The sequence below is a fragment of the Oryza glaberrima genome, chromosome 2 (genome assembly GCF_000147395.1).
Source record: "Oryza glaberrima chromosome 2, OglaRS2, whole genome shotgun sequence".
NCBI classification, from domain to species: Eukaryota; Viridiplantae; Streptophyta; class Magnoliopsida; order Poales; family Poaceae; genus Oryza; species Oryza glaberrima.
This window is the reverse complement of record NC_068327.1, coordinates 9,933,198-9,954,611: the sequence shown is the minus strand read 5'-3', so window position 1 is coordinate 9,954,611 and position 21,414 is coordinate 9,933,198. Positions and strand designations below refer to the sequence as shown.

Below are 21,414 nucleotides of genomic sequence, written 5' to 3'. Positions count from 1 at the left end.
AGTTAATGTGCTTAACAAGTGGTTATTAGTTAGGGATACCTAACAATTACTACTTTACAGCCTTCTGTCATTATCAAAGTTAACTAAGATGTCAATTTGACAACAATTCCTATTGGTTTATATTCGCAAAACCTAATAAGATCAGAACTAATTTGAAATCATGTTGTTCTTTTGACGGACATACTTGTACTTTCATACTCATCCTACATCTTCCCAAACAGTTCAAGTGCATATATTCTTAGGAGTCTTATTTGTTTTGGATGTAGTGTGCATTCCATGCATCTATAAAGGTAAAAAGTAGTAAACAAAACTGCAGATCAAAAGTCAGAACAATGCAAACTAAGATGCAGTGCAGATATTGATTACTTCATGCTTCTGTTATTTGTAGTTGGTATTGTTTTTCCTGTTCATATGGAACTTTAGTAGTGCATCACAGTATGTTGATTTCCAAATTAATAAGCTGCATTTCGATAGGTAGGCATGAACTAATGCTCGGAAACACTTTCATTCCCAATAATGGTTCAACACCCCCAGAAGGGGAGGTTCCCCCTCAGGTAGATTCTTTATGGATTCTTATGAATTGCAAAAACTCATATAATGATCTGCAACTATTCTCGACTTAACATTTTTTCCTATTAACATATTTTAAATGCCATTCCCTGAGCTACTCCACATCTATTTGATATCCAGTGAATTCATTAAAAAATCTTAGTTTTCTTGTTTAATTTGTGGTTATAACTGACTACCTTTCATATCTAGCATGGTTGGTTCTTTATGCATTAGAATTATATATGATTATTTCACCAACTACCTAATGTGCATGATTTTTCTTTTCAATAACAAGATTAAATTTCACCTAGCAATATTAATAATAAATATTAATGTATGTACTAAAATGCATATACTTAACATCATCTAGTTGTTTAGGGGTGCTGCTTATTGTGAACGTTCCTTGTCCATACTGTGCAGTGCTTCTGTATTAAAGAATTCAAGTAAAAAAATGTTTATTTAGTAACTGGTGTGCCTGTAAGGGAGATTCGCAGTATACATTCTTGTAAGCTTTGATCCTTTCTCAGCGTGCAAGTTTTTTACTAAATAATGAGATGTCTTATCTATTATTCTGTTTACCCTGATATTTCCTCTGATTTGTAACTTATCACTCTCTACATTGCTTTACATGCCAATGGCTTTCTTCAAGTAATCAACGGTTATTATGTTTCATTAGGAATTTTCTAGTCGAGTTTTGGAAGGCTTCCAAGTGACACCGATTTGGCATCAAGGCTTTATACGTGATGATGGAAGGCATGTGCATCTTGATGTTTATCTAAGATCTATTCTTGTAACTATTATTATGTTTCTATGTTTTATTGAAAAGTCATTACAGTTTACTTACTGAGCTTTTTTTTTTTGCCAATTTAGTGCGAAATGCTTCTTTCCATAGCTGAACTATAAAGAATAGTTGGATCTGCATGTTGAGAATTTATTTATTTTTAGCTCATCAACACAATGCTAAATGAAATAACCTGAGAATTGTATTCTGGTCAATCAAAATATAATATTGTAGAATCATGTACAAAATTTGAAATATCTGCTTAGTACGAAACTATTTGGAGAGGAAGGTTTGCTTGTTTGTACAAAAGGATAATAGATATTAGTATCCTTCGAATACCATGATGGCAGGATTTTCTGCCAATCTGAATTTTGAAATCAGGCAGATGGATTTCCTAATCTGTAAAATGGAATTATGCATTTATGCAATTGAAAATATGACAAGACAAAATGATGAGTAAATTTTAGAAAACTAAAACTATTTGTCAAAACTATTAATTTGCTACAACTTTAGCTAGGCATTTCAGAGAACTGCAACTACATTTTATGATTTTATCATAGAACTACAACTTTATTTGCTTGACAAGTTTGGACCAACATGCTATACACATATACCATACTCATGCTCCTGCAAGTTGGGCCCACATGTCATAAACACATAGGGGGATAAAGTTGTAGCTTTCTGATAAAATCGTTTGCTATTGTTGCAATTTTGTGAAATATGTTGCTAAAGTTGCAGCAAAGTGATAGTTTTAACCATATAATTGCTGTTTTGTGAAATTTACCGTAAAATGATAAAATGAACATAGCTCTTTCGCTGTCACTTTTGAAGTTCATGAAAGACAACACACTTGATATGCTTATTGCCTTGTCAGAGAGGGATATAGAAGTTTCTATCCTTTAGGTGCTCCAAATTTCTTGAACTATATATTGTGCCCAAACACATTTCTAATAGCAAATTCAACTGTAGAGAGGAAAGGTGATGCGACACCATCTTTGCTCATACATTGCACTTAACTTAATATAAATTTTTTTTAGGAAAAAACAGTAGTTCGTGTGTAACCACGATTGCAGGTAATTAAGAAAATTGCTCTGGATGGTTTGATTGTATCGAATGTTACATATTATAAGAAAAAAAAAGACCTTGACAATGCTTTTAGATTTATTTAGTAATGTTATGCAATGTGTTTATTACTACTATGATGATGCTTATATTACATGCAAATCCTAGAGAACAACTCCTAGCAGTTTATGTCAGGACTGGATACAATACCGTAATTAATGTTTCCCTTCAAAATGTAAATGGGGATTGAGTAGAAAAGAGAGTTTACACTTTATTGCTATTAAATGAACAATTAAAATTTAAATTACCTGTTGCTCCCCTGTCAGGTCAAAGTATGTGCCAAATGTCCAAACAGCTAGGTGGGAGTACAGCACTCGACCAGTATATGGCTGGGGTGATGTCACGTCAAAGCAGAAATCAACTGCTGGTTGGCTTGCTGCTTTTCCTTTCTTTGAACCTCATTGGCAAATATGCATGGCTGGTGGCTTATCCACAGGTTTGTATTTCTTTGTATTTGATAAACTGAACAGAGAGATATTTAATTTTTCTTTTTACCTACTGGTTTTCATTCTAGGTAGATGGCACATGTGCCACTGAGTAATTTACTGAATGATACATTCATCTCTCATGTGTAAAACTATCATGTACGATGGAGTTGTATTTCTTAGCCTAAAATGTGAAAATTGGTTTTCCATTGATGAAGCTTTATTTCAAATTTTTTCTTTAATATTTCTGTAGGAATCCAAATTGCACTAAAAAATACCAGGAAATGTGGCTAGTCCTATCTATATGTCCAATCCTTTTATTCCATTCAGTATGATTTCTCCAGTTCAGTCCTGTAGTAGCGCACGATTGATTGAGGTGATATGATATAGTGTTAGGAAGGTTATAATAATATTAAGTTAATAGTTCAATACTAACTTCTGCAACTTAACTACTCAGGATGGATTGAATGGGACGGAGAGCGGTTTGAATTTGAAAATGCTCCTTCTTATTCAGAAAAGAACTGGGGTGCAGGTTTTCCGAGGAAGTGGTATTGGGTGCGTTTTTCTATCTTCTTTCTGACCATTAATCCTGATGTAATGGATACACTGGAATACTGAATAAGTTTTGCTTCATTTACAGATAGAAAATATGCTGTTTCTTGCTGTAATTCTGTGTTTTGTGTTGCCAGTAATTTTCACCCGTAGTAGCTTTTGGGCTGTTTAGATCCCTTGCCTCACCTGGATTTGAGAGTTTAGGCCTCCAGTAACAACAAAAATGCTTGCTTTGCCTGGCAATCTCACCTCATTGAGCAAGGATATTGTTAGTTCCTTGCTCACAGGGCAATGTTTGGCTTGCATCTCATCCTGCATCTCTTTATCAAAGGAAGCTGGGTGAATGTTCTGAACAAACCCAATATGCATGAAGGTTTCAAGAATGGCATGCAATATGATGGTTGTAGTGCGTCATTATAAAAAATACCTTCTTTAAACATAGTGTGGTCGGTTGAAAGTAGTCAATTTTACTGGTACATTTAGTCATAGTTATAGAGGTTATGCACTTTTAAATATTCATGATATAGCTAGTTTACAAATAATTGTCGCTTCACGTTTCGTAATGCACATTTTCCAATTTTATCCATATTAATTATCTAGTTAGTTGTGGAGGGCAATATGGTCATTTAACATGAAAACAAATGATTACACAAATTTATGTGCCATGGTTAAAAGTGACAAGTTAACGTGAATGGAGAGAGTATGTTTTAGTTTGACTCAAAACTTCACATGAATGACCAAACTAACTGATTGAACACCTTTGCTCATACAGGTCCAATGCAATGTCTTCTCAGGCGCATCTGGTGAAGTTGCATTAACGGCTGCTGGCGGATTAAGGAAAATTGGATTGGGCGAAACCTATGAAAGTCCTTCACTGGTAGAGTCCTGATACTTTCAGCTTTTAATCTGATGCATACTTCTAATTTGTTCTGCAACTTAGCTCATCATGCAAGCTTGATTGCTGGATGTCTGCCAGACTGCCAGTAAGGCAAAAGGGAATATTATTGATCAACCAGTTGGCCTAAAAATTTTGACTGACAAAATCTTATCCATTTCCGAAGTATGGGTTTATTTTCATTTCAGGACTGGTCATTGATACAACATTTTATGGATTTAGTGGATAAATGTATTTCTGGTGATGGTTATGCCACAAATTAGAATCCCCTTTACCGCAGTGGTTTTAAGTTTAGATCTTTTTTGTGTATGTATCATGAAAGTTCCACTAATTGTATGTATCTAGGCGACTTTTCATCCCACAGAACCACTACATCTAGACCTCTGACAGTCGAAACAACCAACATAGAGAAAAGCCACCAGGGTGAGTAAAAAGCATTGGCAGCATAAGCTTGTGTGCAGCCTGAGACAGGGTTGGAATAATCTCTTGTTCCAAAAAGAAGTGCAGCATGCTTTGTTTCCTTTAAATGTCCTGTGGTGTTTCTGTGATGTTATTATGGTTTCTTCCTCTTTTATAGAAGGTCCAACGTCATTCTTATCCACTTTCTTGCTTTGCTTTTGTACTCACATCCACATCAACAAAACCATGTATTTATTGAGACCAGGTAATAGATATATTTTCTTTAGCCAGTAATTTCAATAAGATGCTTGTTTGCTTTGTGCCCTGCATATTAACTTTCATAAGAGGAAGCATACAATGATCAGACAGAAGATTTACGAATTTAACTATGCACATACATAACAGTTCTGTTTGTTCCCTGCAGATTGGAATTCATTATGAGGGAAAATTCTATGAATTTGTGCCTTGGACCGGGACAGTAAGCTGGGACATTGCCCCTTGGGGTCACTGGAAGTTGTCCGGCGAGAACAAAAATCATCTGGTAATTATCATCCAGCGTGCTGAAAATGTAATGCAGTGCCTGTGCTAGTTGGCTACTGTTCACATTCGAGCAAGATTCCCACTTAGCTTTCTTACTTGTATTATAGATTCTCTTAGGTTGTAAGGTTACTTATGTGGTTCTATGTTCCTTGATTAGCATTCAATGTTCTAAAAGCAGATTATCTAGGTGCTAGGCAGCCTGCTGGCCTAGTATCCAATTAAGTGCCAGGAGCTGATCTATCACCGGACTAGTGCCTAGCACCTGGTGAATGCGACCCTTAACATGCATTGCTACTTTTCTACAGGTTGAAATAGAAGCAACCACAAAAGAACCAGGCACTGCTTTGCGAGCTCCAACCATGGAGGCTGGACTAGTGCCAGCATGCAAAGACACCTGCTATGGTGATCTGAGGCTGCAAATGTGGGAAAAGAGAAATGATGGTGGCAAGGGAAAGGTATGCATGCATGATAATAAGGCCATCAGAATTTTTCAGATAGCTGATGTATTATTGCACTATTACTCTTGTTGCAAAATCTAAGGTGCCAGTTGGGTTAGCTGCCTCGAAAATTGAACTTTATTATGCAATTCACAAGGAGGGCCAGGTGTAGCATATAATATGCAAATCAGTATGCGGCCCAAAAGTCTACTACTACCTTCGTTCCAAAAAGAGTTTATACATGAATTTGGACAAGCACTTGTCTAGATAGGTGTAGAGAAAACAAACTCTTTTGGGACGGAAGTAGTAATACTATTTTTTTCTAGATTAGCTTGGGGCTGTTTGGATGGGACTAAAATTTTTAGTCTCTGTCATATCGGATGTTTGGACACTAATTAGAAGTATATTAAACGTAGACTAATGAAAAAACCCATTTCATAATCCTGGACTAATTCGTGAGACGAATCTATTAGCCCTAATTAATCCATGATTAGCCTATGTGATGCTACAGTAAACATGTGCTAATTATGGATTAACTAGGCTTAAAAAAATTGTCTCACGAATTAGCTCTCATTTATGTAATTAGTTTTGTAAGTAGTCTATGTTTAATACTCTAAATTAGTGTCCAAACATCCGATGTGACAGGGACTCAAGTTTAGTCCCTGGATCCAAACAACCTAATGCCACTATTTTGCCTTAGGAAATATTGAAAGTTAAGGACACAATGAACTCTGATGGATTGATGGCCTCTATAGTTATCTGCCCCCGGAGCAACTGAAAATTTATTAATTCATATATGATAATATATGCATGATACTATCTGTCCTGTCATGCTCTCCATATTCAAATACTAGAAAATATTTAAATAACACTCTTTAGCCTTTACCTAAGCACATTGTGGGATCAATTTCTGATTCTGCACATACATGGTCACTGTTCAGTATAGACACTTTTATTGAACAGAATATAGTGACTGACTTCATTGATAGTCATCAAGGCATGTAACCATGATCCAAATCAAGAAAACTCTTCTTATTTACTCTAAAAAACTGTAACAAGATTATATGGTGCATTACCAACAAGGCTACAATGTATAAAAATTCCTAGTTGTTTTCAGATGATACTCGACGCAACAAGCAACATGGCGGCACTAGAAGTTGGTGGAGGCCCTTGGTTCAATGGTTGGAAAGGCACGACTGTTTCAAACGAGATTGTGAACAACGTTGTTGGTACCCAGGTCGATGTGGAGAGCCTCTTCCCTATCCCATTTCTCAAGCCCCCTGGTCTGTAGCATTGTTCAGGTCGAGCCATCGATAGGTAGAGATGAATAGGCCCTCCAATCTTGTCACACCTTGAGTCTTGATCTGTTCCTCACTTAGCATCATGTTTTCAGCCAGAGAACTACAGAAACAGTAAACCAATTAGCATGGAGTTTATTCTCGTTGGGTTAGAGAAAGGCGCCTTTCGGGTGAAATCATGTTGCACAAATTTTTACTGATCAGGAATGGATTCTGTAATTCAAGAAAATAAGTATAATTCATCTTAGGCAGTTCCATCCTTTTGTGCTCATCTGAACTTCTGAAGTATCATAAAGAAGTGATAGCTGGATGCCCGGGTCTGCATCTGCAATTGTGGAGGTCTTTCTGGTCAGAATTGGCTGGAAACATAATTGTTGTTAGCACACTTCATATGGTAAATCTTTCAGAGGTACTGACAGACAAAGACGTGTGTTTTCAATTATCATTGTACTAACAAGGATACCAGTGGGCCTAACAGCAATTATCATTCTACTAACAAGGATACCAGTGGGCCTAACAGCAATTATCATTCTACTAACAAGGATACCAGTGGGCCTAACAGCACATGACGGAAGTTCTAGCCTGTTGGCATAACATTGGATTATAGTATTACAAAGCTGATTTTAAATTTTAAAATTTGTATCTAGTATTTATTTAGGGGTTTCTTCGTCACTTTTTTGTAAAATTATTCTTCAAAAAACAAATTTAGCTTTGAAATATAATCCAAAGTTGTCAAAGCGGCTGCACACATATACAAAAAAGCTCAATACAAAGACAATAAGCAATAACTTGGCACATTAATGGACAAACAAATCTGATGACCGAATTTTGGTAACATGTAAATTCTTTAAAGAAAATTTGTTATCACCAACCAAAAACAACTCATACATTCCAAACAAATCTCAAACCATAATACACCAAATTCCAAAAGAATATCCTTTTTTCACTACAAACGTCAAAAGTCAAAACCTTACTCCTCAAGTCCTGGTCGTCAAGGTCCAACCTCCAAAGACTACCACACACCAACTCCTCCCAACCAAACCACCACAATCCTCTGAATCTCACTCACTTCAAACCCATCCAGAATCCCAGATTCACAATTCTGCAGGAGCCACCACAGCATTCCGAAAATCCAATTTTTTGACAAATTCGTTCCTTTTCTTTTTCAAACAGTGAGCTTTGGGATGAAAACAAAGTCATATTATCTGCAGCATCGCATCGGCATCATATTTTTCTTTTTCTTTTTTTGTTGTTGGGATTGATTTATGACATCACATCTGGCGTTGATGTCGTGCCTGCTGGTGCTGCTCCTCTCCCTCGACAAGTTCCTCCTCCACTACCTCAAGAAGCGCTGGCTCTCCCCGAGGATCTCGACTTCCCCGTCCAAATCGCGGCGATCCATGGCGGCGGCGGCGGCGGGCGGCGGTGGCGCCAAGTGGAGCGAGACGGCCATGCTCGTCATCGACATGCAGGTATGTGTGTGTGTGTAGGGAAATTTCTTGGTTTCTTTTGGAGATGTTGGGTTGGTGATGGTTGATGTGGGATTTGCAGAAGGATTTCGTTGACCCGGCGATGCGGAGCCCGATGCTGGTGGACGGCGGCCAGGCGGTGGTCCCCACCGTCGCCGAGGCGGTCGCCGTCGCGAGGGAGCGCGGCATCTACGTCGTCTGGGTACACTTCTTGCTTCCTTCCCTTCTCTCTCTCTCTCCTCTCGCGGGGTGGCTCGGTTCTTGTTGATTAGTGAAGCTCCATTTCGTCCTCGTGTAATAATTTGTTTAGTCTCGGTTGCTTGGTTTGGTTGAATGCGACGAGGACTGCGAATTTCGTGGTCGGATTCAGGAGGAATCTTGTGTAGCCTGTGGTGCTCTAAGCAAGTGCCACAGATTTCTTGGTTCAGTGCAATGTATGTGCAGCAGTGTGGGATCAAAATTCGTGGGTGGATTTCCTTTGGTTTTTGACCATCCTGCTCGTCGTTTCGGTTTGCAGGTGCAGCATCTGCCAGCATTTCAACGTTTAATGGCGTGGAATTGCAATGGTTGCTCACATTTCCTCACTCTGTAGACTGATTGACGAATAGAAGTTACCTTTTGATTTCTTGTTCTGTCAGGTCATTTAGAACCATATTCTAGGCAACAAACCAGATATTATGCATTATTTTCTGCATGAGTGTATGCAAAGAACAGAGTTTATGTGGTATAGTAGACACACATTTGTTTTTATCTGATGAAAACCAATTTTCATATTGGAGGGTCGCTGCTTTGCTGGATTAGGTGACTGACTCCCTCTATTTCATCTCTAAATAGCAGAAGGTAGGTGTGTTGTTTAATGTTTGGCGCTGCACGACATTATTCTAAAATCTACAAAGCGAATAATTTGCTAGGTGCGGTTTCCACTATGAAACTAAAATTTGGTTCTTTTGAATTGGCTTCTGCAACTTATACATGTTCATGGTTCATTACATGTAATTTTGAATTTTACTAAACATGCTATTATGATAATCATTGGACGTGTTGCAAAACTAGCAGCTAACCTGTATTAATGTGATCTACATTTCCCCCTTCCTATGCAAAGCATTTTGCTTCACCAGGTAGGGATTTTAATGCCAATAGATTTACATGTGGTCATAGTTTTGAGTTCTGAGACCTTGGTTGATGATGACTGCATGTAGGTGGTCAGAGAGCATGACCCTTCTGGAGCAGATGTTGAAATTTTTCGGAGACGCTATTATTCTGGTGGGAAGGGCCCAACAGTGAAAGGTTTGAAAGGTGCTGATCTAGCTGATGGGCTTGTTATCAAAGAAGGGGAATACAAGTTGGTGAAGACAAGGTTCAGTGCTTTCTTTGCGACACCCCTTGATTCTGTCCTCAAAACCTCAGGAATAAAGAATTTGGTTATCGTTGGTAAGCACTGATATCCATCTATCGAGACAGAGGTGAACATTGTTTTCTTAGCTTGACAATAAATTCTTGTTGTTTTGTGTTTGTTCTTTAAGGGTAGCAATTCTTTTTCGCTTTATTCACTTTGCAATTTTCAACATCCTTATGTTCTAAGTGGACATATAATGGCAGTAAAAACTATCATATGAAGTGGTGAAAAGTCCCGAAATTGAATGCTTGCACAGTACTGTTTTGTAGTCTAGTACATTATAGACAAATATTGATACTTTTCTTTTGTGCCTGAGGATCTCTACCGCATTGCTCAGAATCACATTACTTAAGTGTTTATGATTTTTTAGGGGTTCAAACACCAAATTGCATCCGGCAGACGGTCTTTGATGCTGTAGCATTGGACTATGAGAAAGTGACAGTCATTATTGATGCAACAGCTGCTGCTAGGCCAGAGATCCATCTGTGTGAGTAATCATTTTTCTCACTTCCTCTTCTTGATCTTGGTGATTTGACATGGACATGACATGTTTAGACTTTAGATTAATGGTACATGCACCTTTTCAAACTAAAAGACAACTTTTCCATGCCAATTAAGTGCTCTATTTTAAGATACCAGATTTTGTTCACGACCTGATTTTGTCTTCGGTGATGTAAATGTTACTGGGTAAACACTGAAATTCTGGAATAGCACGTAGGCCTAGAGAGCTAAGCTCATTTAATGATAGACTCTTTATATGTTATGGTTCCATCAAATTCTTATTGCATAGTGACTTGATTCGTTCTCTAGAGCTGCTTGTCAGATCGCATGCTATGTTGGACAACAGGTGATTTAGCCTTTTATTTCTATAAATATTAGTACAGTTTGAATGCGTTACAAATGTAGGAATCAAAGGGTAGGGAAACTTGTAAAATCCTATTCAATACGAATAAATATATAGTTTCAATATGTGATATATTCACAATGTGCAATAATTTAGCATCGAAGTTGCAAGTATTAGGTTACAATAAGTTAATAATCAGCCACAGCTCTTGTTGGCAACTATAATTCTTCCTGCTTTGTCAGCTGACGAAAAGAATCTGGAGTTTGTTTCCTGTCTTTATTCTGTTCTCTGAGATTACTGGTGACTGAAGGTTACTAATTTATGTTAACCAGCAAATATAAGAGATATGAAGAATATCGGAGTGGAAACACCAACCTTGGAAGAATGGCGACGATAAAATTGCTGTTTCTAGTGATATACTACATGCTCAACTCCAAAGTATTGGAGACATCCCTGTTCCTTTCCATCTCAGTGGGTGTAATTATATTAACCTTATGTCAGGTAGACCAACAGCAGATACTGTTTATATATATTCAACTGTACAACTCCTAACCATTCCTATATAAAATTGATCATATTGGGATTACTGCTATCAGTTTTATGTGTTTTAGAGTCATGGGGCACACAGAATTGCAGATGATTTGTTCTAGACAGAAGAAAGTTGTGAGACAGAAAAACCTTCTTTTTACAAGTCTTTTGAAACTGTCCTGATAGAAAGTTCTTGATATCTAGATGAAAGTTGTGTGATGAAAAGCCCTTTTTTTTTCTTTTTTGGGACACCTTTTATTTTTTGGAGAAAAAGTAAATCTCCTGGTGGATTTTGATCTCTACGTTGACGATTGATTTTTGAAATTGTAAGATGAAAATCTAAGGCCCTCATCGGATGGCCTAATCAGCCAAAGAAAAAGCCAAATTTTGAATTTTCAAACTTAATTTTGAGATATTTTCAACGTAGTTTCTTTTTCAACATTGGCTTTTAAGTCACGAAGAACACATTTATAAAAGTTTTATCTACAAATTTATTTTTATTTCCTAATAAGCCAAACAGTTTCCAGTAAAGTTATCTGCCGTTTACCACGCATAGTGTATTCATGCAGCTGTGCCTTAGCTTATTGAAATAAATAAAAGAGTGAATTGTAGTTTTGTGACCGTCTTTCCTCATGTTAGTTTTCCTCCAAAATTCCTATGAAATGAACTATTCCATACGGATTTTAAAGCATTTGGGGGGAGGGACATTCCTTTTTTTCCAAAGTCCCATGTAGGAAAACTTTCCAACGGATTTTAATTCTCCAAAAATCCTCTATTTTTTTTTCAAAGGAACCCTAAATGATCATTCATGCAATTTTCCAAAGTTTTTTTTTCCCCACCTTAGTATTTGAAGTGCTAAGCCACTTGAATCCTACTTTTTTTTTTGGTGCAAATCATGTGTTCCAAAAGAGTAAATAAATGAAGTACATAGAGCTAGGACAAATTATATTGTTGAGATGTCGTTAGCATGGCCCAATGTGAAAACAGTTGCTCGCCTACTCCATTAGCCTTGTCCAAAATCACGTGTATGCATGAGGATTAGTCAAACGTACCATGGGCCATTAAAATGATAAGATGCGTGCATTTCATAGGAATTTGTTTTTTTGTTCATTTCATCATAAGATGCGTGCATAGTGCATACATACAGAGAGATCAAGTGCTAATAATGCTACTGGTATTCTTGAAGTGACATTTTATTCTTTCAACCTCTCACTCAGCCTCACCATGCGATCATCCATCAATTTTTAGCCTTCCAGGTTTGCCCCTCAGCTAGCCCCTCTTACCTGATTTTTTCACTTCATATGCTATCTAGATTTTCTTCACTGCTCCTACATGCTAAAAATCTAATTTTGCAGGTGTGGCTTGTCTATGTAACTTGCAAAAAACACTAGCGATAAAAATATATAGGTAAAACTCATACGTACATATAGGACATCCTTTCTAATTGCCAACATGCTAAAATTTAATTTTATTAAAATCTATAGAGAATAATGTGGACTGTGGTTTATACGGTCCCAATTCACAGTTCACTGGAATAAACCAGAGATGAAGATTAGAGGAAAAAGAAACACAATTGCGTTGGGACTTTATCGTGCTATAAATTACAAAGCGCTCTGAAGGTACACACAAGAAAGACCCTGTGGTATGACCCAAAACAAAAATAAGAATTCCCCTGCAAATGGAATAGCAAAATTTCTCTACATTTTCAAGATATACAATGACATTTGCAAATTATATATCTCCTAGCAAGTTTTTTTATCTTAAAATGAACAAAAGTTATAAATCTTAATGATAGGTTTGTAAATGATGTATCACTAAACATCATTAAGAACATAATATGGAACTAAACACTAAAAGTTTTATATATCTCTAAAACCCGTTAACTCATGACATTCCGAATTTTGATGCCAACAAAGGTACACAATTTTTTCTTCATCGATCAATTCCACACCATATATATCCCAAACTACAGTAATAGTTTATATCACAGGTGTCGTTATACAAAAGATACATCACACTATACTCAGATCATAATCTCCACATGGCAGAAAAGTTTGAATTTCGTGTTTAGAAAGGTAACCATATATTGCTGTAAATTCTGACCTTCCCTCAAAATAATAATACTCCTGTCATTTTTTTAGCAAGAAGATATATACCATCATTTTTTAACAAGGGAAGATACATCTATCATTGTGTATTGACGTACTGCTTGCAGGATCTGAGCATCCATGTGAAATGAATTAATCATGCAGAAACAAAAAAGAAATTCAAAAACTACACATTGAATTGCACTGTAGTACTACTTGAAGGACATTTCAGTCATAAAAAAATGCATTATGTATCATCCTCTACTTTTACTATAAGGGGACAAAGCTAGATTAGTACATTTTACCGAGGCTAAGCGTACATAACTTTGAGATCCGCACATGCAAATGAATGGTGTAGATTGCTGGTGCATATTCACCTAGGTGTAAAATTCCAACTCTTGTATAGTTGGGTTCGTTTGTGTGTGTTGGGAACCCATTTGTGCATGGAAAAATCAGAGCAGTCTATTAGCGCATGATTAATTAAGTACTGTATTAGCTATTTTTTTTTTCAAAATTGGATCAATATGATTTTTTAAGCAACTTTTGTATAGAAACTTTTTGCAAAAAAAAAACACACCATTTAGTAGTTTGAAAAGCGTGCGCGCGGAACACGAGGTAGGTGAGTTGGGAAAGTTGGAGAAAGAACTCAGCCAATATGTGTGTGTGTGTGGGGGGGGGGGGGGGAGGGATATGGATGTGGATGTGAAATTGATGTCAATTTGGATGTGGCTATGAATCTGATGAATGTGACTATCATATTGTGTGTTTGTTGATGAATGGATGTGAATTGGATGTGTATTTGGATGAATGTGAATGCGGCTATCATATTGTGTGTTTTTTTGAAAGAAATACAGCAAGGGAGGTCCCCGCTGTTAAAGAACTTTATTAATGAAAGGTATAATGAGAAAGATTACAACAAACTAATCTAATTTAAGATTACATCCTTATCTCTCTCACTTATTCTAAACAACAAGAGGAGGAGGTCACCCTTTAAGAGTTGCCTCTAGGAAGACAAGGAAAGAATTTTTGTTCAAAAATGAAGCCATTCCTCTGCTTCCAGATATTCCATGCAGCATACACAAACTTTTCCATAAAACACTATCCCTGATAGTGAGATTTTGCATGAATCATCATACTATCCATGCTCAGAGAAGTATCCTAGAAAAACAAGAGCATTCCAGTAGCTCTGTGCAAAAGAACATTGAAAGAAGAGATGAAGCAGGTCCTCGATAGAGTTAACTGAACAAAGCACACAACTTAAGTCACAAGTCCATGGCATCACATCTAGTGCCGACCGTGCCAACCAAATATGGAGCGGTGGATGCCCACAGACATTAGCATCCTTAACGGTAAAATTTATCCACAAATATAATGATTTCTAGAATGCTACTTATCCCATCGACCATTACTAAGGCACTAATAGAGACCGGAAGGCTCCCGTGTGCCCCAGGGTCACACAGGAACAGGTCAAAAACGCACGATAACAGCGTTACCAAGTGCCAGCTCACGGTAACGGTGACATAGGAGCTTCACCAATTTACTGTGTGGACTTCCCTTGAGTTCACGTGAAAAGCGCATATAGGATGGTTATATTTTTTTTTACCCAGTAAGTATACACTGGTTATATCTTTTTTTTACTACCTGTAATTCCTTTACCCCTTTTTCCATCACAATATATATAAATCATCAGCAAGCCCTACATCACGTCCCATACATTTATCTCTAATGCAATACAAACCATACAACACAATAAAAAGAACAAGTGTATATTTCAGTAAACATAGGTTAAGATTAATTAGCATACAAGCAGTCCATGGTTTATGTCAATTAAAGCAATACTCAAAGCACTAAGACAAGAACTAGCGACAGCTTATTTAGTTGATTGATGGTACAGAGCCTAGAGTTGATACTTGAATATACTTGCAATTATGATAAAGTTATAAGAAACAAATAGGCAAAGACATGAAAAGGTTGTACAATTGAAGCAAAACATAGCAATGGAAACTAAGACTAGTTGCTCAATCGATAAACTATAATTAGATCTGTCAGACTGTCAATATGTGACTCAACACTGTAACTTGAGCAGTTTTTCAGTTAATAAAATGTGGGGATGCCCGTATTTTATTCACCGCATTGAAGCATTACAACACAAATAATAACTTAGAAAAATAACACACAATCTTCCACAAATACCATTCAGATTGAAACTTCTAACTCTACCAGGGAGAAAAATAAGTGAAGGCAACTTTCATCATAATTAATTGTGGCAAGATTTTCCCACAAAACAGATGAATGTTATAGATGAAAATAAATACCTTTCTCATCAACCCCACAGTTGCTACTCACTGCAGCTACACATATTACTTCTGTCGCCGGTGTTTATATTTCATCATTGTCATCTTCATCAGTTCTATCAAAACAAAAAAAAAAGCAAATTTTAGTATAAATGAAATGAATCAACTTCATCATCACTTATTGACATCACAATACAGACCACCAGCAAGCACAAGGGCACATCACATCACACATCCTCACCATTACTGCTCTACTTAGCCGAAGCCTGAAGAAGCGAGTGGAACCTGGGCGAGCTTGGCGCGCTCGAGCACGTCCTCAGCGGGGGAAAGCGTGGGGCTGTCCTCGCTGGTGTCTGCTCGGGGAGGACGGAGTTGACATGAGGTGGGGAGGAATGTGCGGCGGCTGAGCGGGCCCCACCTCCCACTCCCTTCTCCCCGAGCTCCTACCACTCTCCTCCATCCCATCACCACAAACGAGAAACTCCAATCAGTTAGAGATTGAACTTGAAAACCCAATGGAGAACCACGAATAGTGGCCCTCAGGTAAAGCGCCACCGAAGACGGTGTCAACCGAAAAGTAGATCTTGGAACATCCACCACCAAACGAAACGGAGAAGAACTGAAGTGAGAAGAGAAATGCACCGGAGAACCAAAACACCGCCACGCCTCATCACGGATGGAATCCCCCAGGGAGAAATCCCATCCTCTCAAAGGCGCAGGTGTGACCATCGCCGGCTACGAGAGATCACCATGGGGGGTCGCCTCCTAGAGCCGAAGAGCTCGCCATCTAAATCCCGGAGTGCTATATTGTGTGTATGTTGATGAATGGATGTGAATTTATTGGAATTTTTGTGATTGTATGATTTGTATGTGAAATTGGTAGGTTCTGCCATTTTTTTTTCTTGCCAACTATAAAGTTCTGGTTTTATTAAAAACCGACACCTATAGTCTTTGCCACGTGTCTAGACTGGTCAACAACCGACATATATATGCTATTTATAGTTTTAAAGAACCGGCACCTATATAAACAGTCACATGACACTTTAGTTTAGAACTAGCACCTATAATATCGAATAACATATAGGTTTCGGTTTTTATCTAAAAACCGACACATGTATGTCTACAGCGACGATAATCAAAGTCGTTAGTGTCGTCTGCTGGGTCAGTTGAAAAATCCGACACCTATGACCGGTTTCCAACCGGCACCAAAGTATCTTTTTTGGGTGCTGTCCTCTTCTCCCTGCTTTAGCTAGAGTACTTTTGATTTGTTAAGAGCAGCTATCTTGCTCCAACGGCATGGAGTTTGGGCACTAATAAAGACGACTTTTGATGATGTTCCCCTACAATGCACAGGTGCACGGCTCATAAGGGAATTTACCCGTGCAGTATATGCTAGCTCTGGGGCCTGTGTCACCGGCTGTATGTGGAAACATATTTCTAGAGGCTAGAAACGGTCAGTTAAAGTTGACCGCCTATCCCTATTTTCCTAGCTGGTGATCTTAGCTGATCATCTCTAAAAATCGACTTCCAACAACGGCCGCTTTAAGGTTGCCTGCCGTCTGTGGCGGCACGTTGTCCTTTGCATCATTTTTCACATGCTTTTTATTAGAGGCCATCATCTGCACCACCTTTCCAAACACATTTTAGCTGTTTATCTAGAAATGGTTTTCGTAGCAGTGGGGGCTACCGGCCACGTTGTACCCGAAATTTTGAAAAAAATGATAATTTTAGAAAACTTATTCGAAGAATGAACCGTGAAAAAAATCTTATTGAAAAATGAACCGTTGGCTTAGTGCTAACCTAGATAACGCTGATCAAGCTATAATGTCTTAGTGCCATCAATATTGGTGCTGAGCTCTCGTCCGAGGTGTTGTGACTTTGCCAAGTCATCATAGCTTAGTGTGAAATGACTTGGCGTTGAGATCTCCACGGATTAAATAGTAGCACAGGCATATTCTTTGATCAGAACCGCAATAGTGTGGTGGTTAAATTCTTCAGTTATAAGCCCTTGGGTGTCCATCCTGTCCATTTTTTTGGTTTTTTTTCCTTTTCTCTTTCTCCTAATACTAGGTGAAACCTGCGCGTTGCTGTGAGACTATAGTAAATAATGGATAACTAGGTGGAATCAGCTTATATAAGTTGATATGATTTATGATAATTTAAATAGTATATGGAATAATGATGATTCAAATGTAAAAGTAAAGTGTTGTGGCTTTATGGGATAAGAAAAGGAGGGAAATAATTTGAACCCTAGATTAATCACTAAGGGCTAAAATAGTTGAGATGATATGGCTTAACGAGAGAAGAAAAGGAGAGAGATAATTAATTTTGACCACTAATTAATCATCTAAGGTCTAAAAAACAGTTGATGTGATACAGCTTAATGAGAGAAGAAAATGAGGAAGATAATTTGAACCGTAGATTAATTCTAAGGGCTAAACACAATTGATATGATATGGCTTAATGCGAAAAGAGAGAAAGAATATTAACTAAGTGATGATTAACTATAGGAAGATAATTTACACCATAGATTAATTATCTAAGAGCTAAAAACAATTGAGATGATATGGCTTAATGAGAGAAGAAAAGAAGGCAAATAATTTGGATCATAGATTAATCATCTAAGGGCTAAAAACAATCAATTTGATACAGCTTAATAAGAAAAGAGAGAAATAACATTAACTAAGCGAGGATGAACTATAGGAAGATAATTTGGACTATAAATTAATCATCTAAGAGCTAAAACCAGTTGAGGTGATATGGCTTAATGAAAGAAAAAAATGAGGGAGATAATTTGGATTAAAGATTACTCATCTAAAGGCTAAAACCAATTAATTTGATACGACTTATGAGAGAAGAGAAAAATAACATTAATTAAGTGAGGAATAAAAAATGATGGAGAGATATGTTGACATATTATGTGAATTATGTGGATGATGATTTAATATTTTTGTATTTCTATAGCTCTAAAATTTAATAAATTATAGAATTATAGCATACTTTGTATGATGTTTAAGATGTAATAATTGTTATTGGATAATGATATGGTATCTTTGCATGTTGTACTTTAGAATTTAATGAATTGTAAATTTACAGTAAGATAGGATACTTTAAAAAATAATATTTTTTTATTTGTAATTTTTTTTTATTTTGAACTTGAAAAATATGAAATGAAGCATATTATATTGCAGATTTGAAAACTTAAATTATATAATATTTAGATTAGTTTATATGAATTTCTATATAATATTAGGAGAGTAAGAGAAAAAAGTTTTTTTTTCTGTTGACTACTCACTCTTATTCTTTTACATAATGATCTGTTTCGTTTGTAATTTTTTTTATTTTGAATTTGATTTCGAGTGCCAATATGAAAGAAGTATATTATTACGCTCGTTTCAAACTTTCATCAAGGACATCGATTTGTAGATAGCTAGTAACCTAATATATAATTTAAGTTCCTAAATTTTCCATATCATTCAAAATAAAACAAACTTTGCAAATAAAACATATCAATTTAAAAATAATATTACGAGACACGAGAAAAGAAAAAGAAAGATAAAGAAAGAGAGAGAAAAGAAAAGAAAACGAGAAGAGAGGGGAAAATTAAAGGAAAAAACACCGGGACGTTATAACTGTGTGAAGTTTGGCATTCTTTAAACATATAATTAAGTTTTCGTTATGTCCATGCTTTAAATAAGTTTTTTAGAAAGATCATTTTTTAAAAAAATTTCGGCACGTTGTAGCTTGGGTTGGCAATGCGCCCTGCCCCTGATTGACTACCGGGGATCGATAGATGAGACGATCGACGCGATGGAGTGTGGAAAAGTAATTAGAGGAGGGCGTACGTACGTGTCGCCACCATGAGACTAGTCCTCCAGCGTACGAGGATTAGACGTACCTACCGTCGATCACGCACCTCTAGGGTCGCTGCCGATCACCGTCCATGTCATGTCATGTCTGCTGCTGCTATACCTATAGAAATGCTCCTCTCCAACCATAAAAAGGACCCAGCCAGTGCTGCCATTTTCTTCTCTCCATGATCAGGCAGTGCTATATATGCTAGCTAGTACACACAGTCACACACTACATCGCAAGAGGATTGATATAATCCCGATCGAGTAGATCGATCTGTCCGGCCGTGCGAATCTTGGTGATATCCATGGCGCCGGTGGCCGGCTCCGGCGACGAGTGGAGTGAGACGGCCATGCTCGTCATCGATATGCAGGTATATATACACCTACTCACGCGATCAAGGGTATACATGTCAATTAGCTGATATTACTATTGTGGAATTACAACATGGTGTGTGAAAAGACGGGTTAATAGTTTTAAGTGGGGTTCAATTTTTCTGTCCATTTTTTTCTCGGTTTGCCAGTTTTGGGGTGTACCGTTTTTGGTAGAATGGTTCTTTTTTCCTAATAGAGACACGGAGAGAAGCTAGGATGGCTGCACTTTCATAATAATAGTAGAGAGATATGTCATATGCTATGCGGTTGAAATCTAATGGTTTTTCTGCTCGAGTTGCATTGGTGGTCTAATGCAGAAGGATTTCGTGGATCCGGCGACGAGCAGCGCCGCGCTATTGGCCGGTGAGGCCATTCGACCCACTGTCACCGAAGCAGTCGCCGTCGCGAGGCAGCGTGGTATCTTCATCGTCTGGGTTAGTTCCTCTAACTTGGGATTGAGTCTAGCATGTAGCATATGGTGGGTGATTATTACCGTACCACTCAAAAAATTTAACAGGTCCTTCCTTAGAATCTCGTGGGAAGCTAGCTGCTATGCTCAGATAATAGCCTACATATAGTTTATTTTTCTTAACAAGCTTATACATATTATTGAACAATTTGATCAGTTTGAGGTAGATCGTGGATTTTAGGACTAGCTAAAGAAGGTAGGGACCTTAATTACGAGTTTCCTTAAACATGCCCTTATTTTTTAGCTAGCCGTCACTAGCGCTATAAATTTGCATTGCTAGAGCTGGGTAGCCTATGCTTACTTGAGTGTGATCTGTATTATATATTTGTAGTTTTAGAAAATAAATGTTTAAAAAACAAATCTCTTGTGGGCATCAATACAAATATAACACAAATATATGAAGCAATTGACTTTTTTTTTCTTAAACTTTAAGCAACATATTTATTAAATTGTTCAGTTAAGTGAAGTAAAAAAAAATATCACTAGATCCATCATCGAAAGTACTTTAAGCATGCCAGCAGCATGTTTGTATGTTTGCACGCATAGAAATGCATTGTTTATTAACCGATGGGTTCTATTAATTATGAGCTACCACATGTTGCATGTTTTTATTGAACTTGAGCAAGCGGTGTATTTTAACTTAATGTACACATATTGTTACAATTGTATACCAATATTATCGTCCTTCATATGCATCTCATTTTCCCCCCTATGATTTATAGTTGTGGTGGTTGAATGATTTATCACTTATATGTAACAAGCTATACTGATCGTTTTATAAATCCAATCCAAGAGGAATCTTATACCGTGTTAAAATTTAGTTCACTCTCCCAAAAGGTCTCCCAAAAGGTCTTATGACACACTATAAGAAAACCATTTTCTCAGATAATGGTATTTTTTTCCAGGCGGGTAGGCCTCTCGGAGCCAAATGCCTGTCTACGAAAATAGCAACAGGGAACGAGACCGTCGTCCGCTTGCGAAGATTGATTTTTCAGGCGGACGACATAAGGTGCCACCTGCGATAATCGCAGGCAAACGTCTAATGTGGTCTGCCTACAAAAATCATACCTGCAGCTCCAACCAGAGGAGTGGTGTCTAAGAAC

General features: G+C 37.3%; 1 protein-coding gene across 4 annotated transcripts in view; it reads left to right on the top strand.

Moving 5' to 3' along the window:
* LOC127761124 (probable tocopherol cyclase, chloroplastic) overlaps positions 1-21,414 on the top strand; it is a 29,615-nt gene that overhangs the window by 1,386 nt on the left and 6,815 nt on the right. The window contains exons 3-14 of one of the 4 annotated variants that reach the window (XM_052285350.1): positions 475-554; positions 1,226-1,302; positions 2,719-2,888; positions 3,335-3,432; positions 4,202-4,306; positions 5,148-5,264; positions 5,569-5,718; positions 8,324-8,470; positions 8,550-8,669; positions 9,667-9,898; positions 10,234-10,350; positions 11,040-11,299. In XM_052285350.1, the coding sequence (XP_052141310.1) occupies positions 475-554; positions 1,226-1,302; positions 2,719-2,888; positions 3,335-3,432; positions 4,202-4,306; positions 5,148-5,264; positions 5,569-5,718; positions 8,324-8,470; positions 8,550-8,669; positions 9,667-9,898; positions 10,234-10,350; positions 11,040-11,104 (1,478 nt within the window). In that variant the 3' untranslated portion in view covers positions 11,105-11,299. Of the gene's footprint in view, positions 1-474; positions 555-1,225; positions 1,303-2,718; positions 2,889-3,334; positions 3,433-4,201; positions 4,307-5,147; positions 5,265-5,568; positions 5,719-8,323; positions 8,471-8,549; positions 8,670-9,666; positions 9,931-10,233; positions 10,351-11,039; positions 11,300-21,414 lie in introns of those variants that run through there. The other 3 variants (XM_052285352.1, XM_052285351.1, XM_052285348.1) reach the window with 3 other exon arrangements.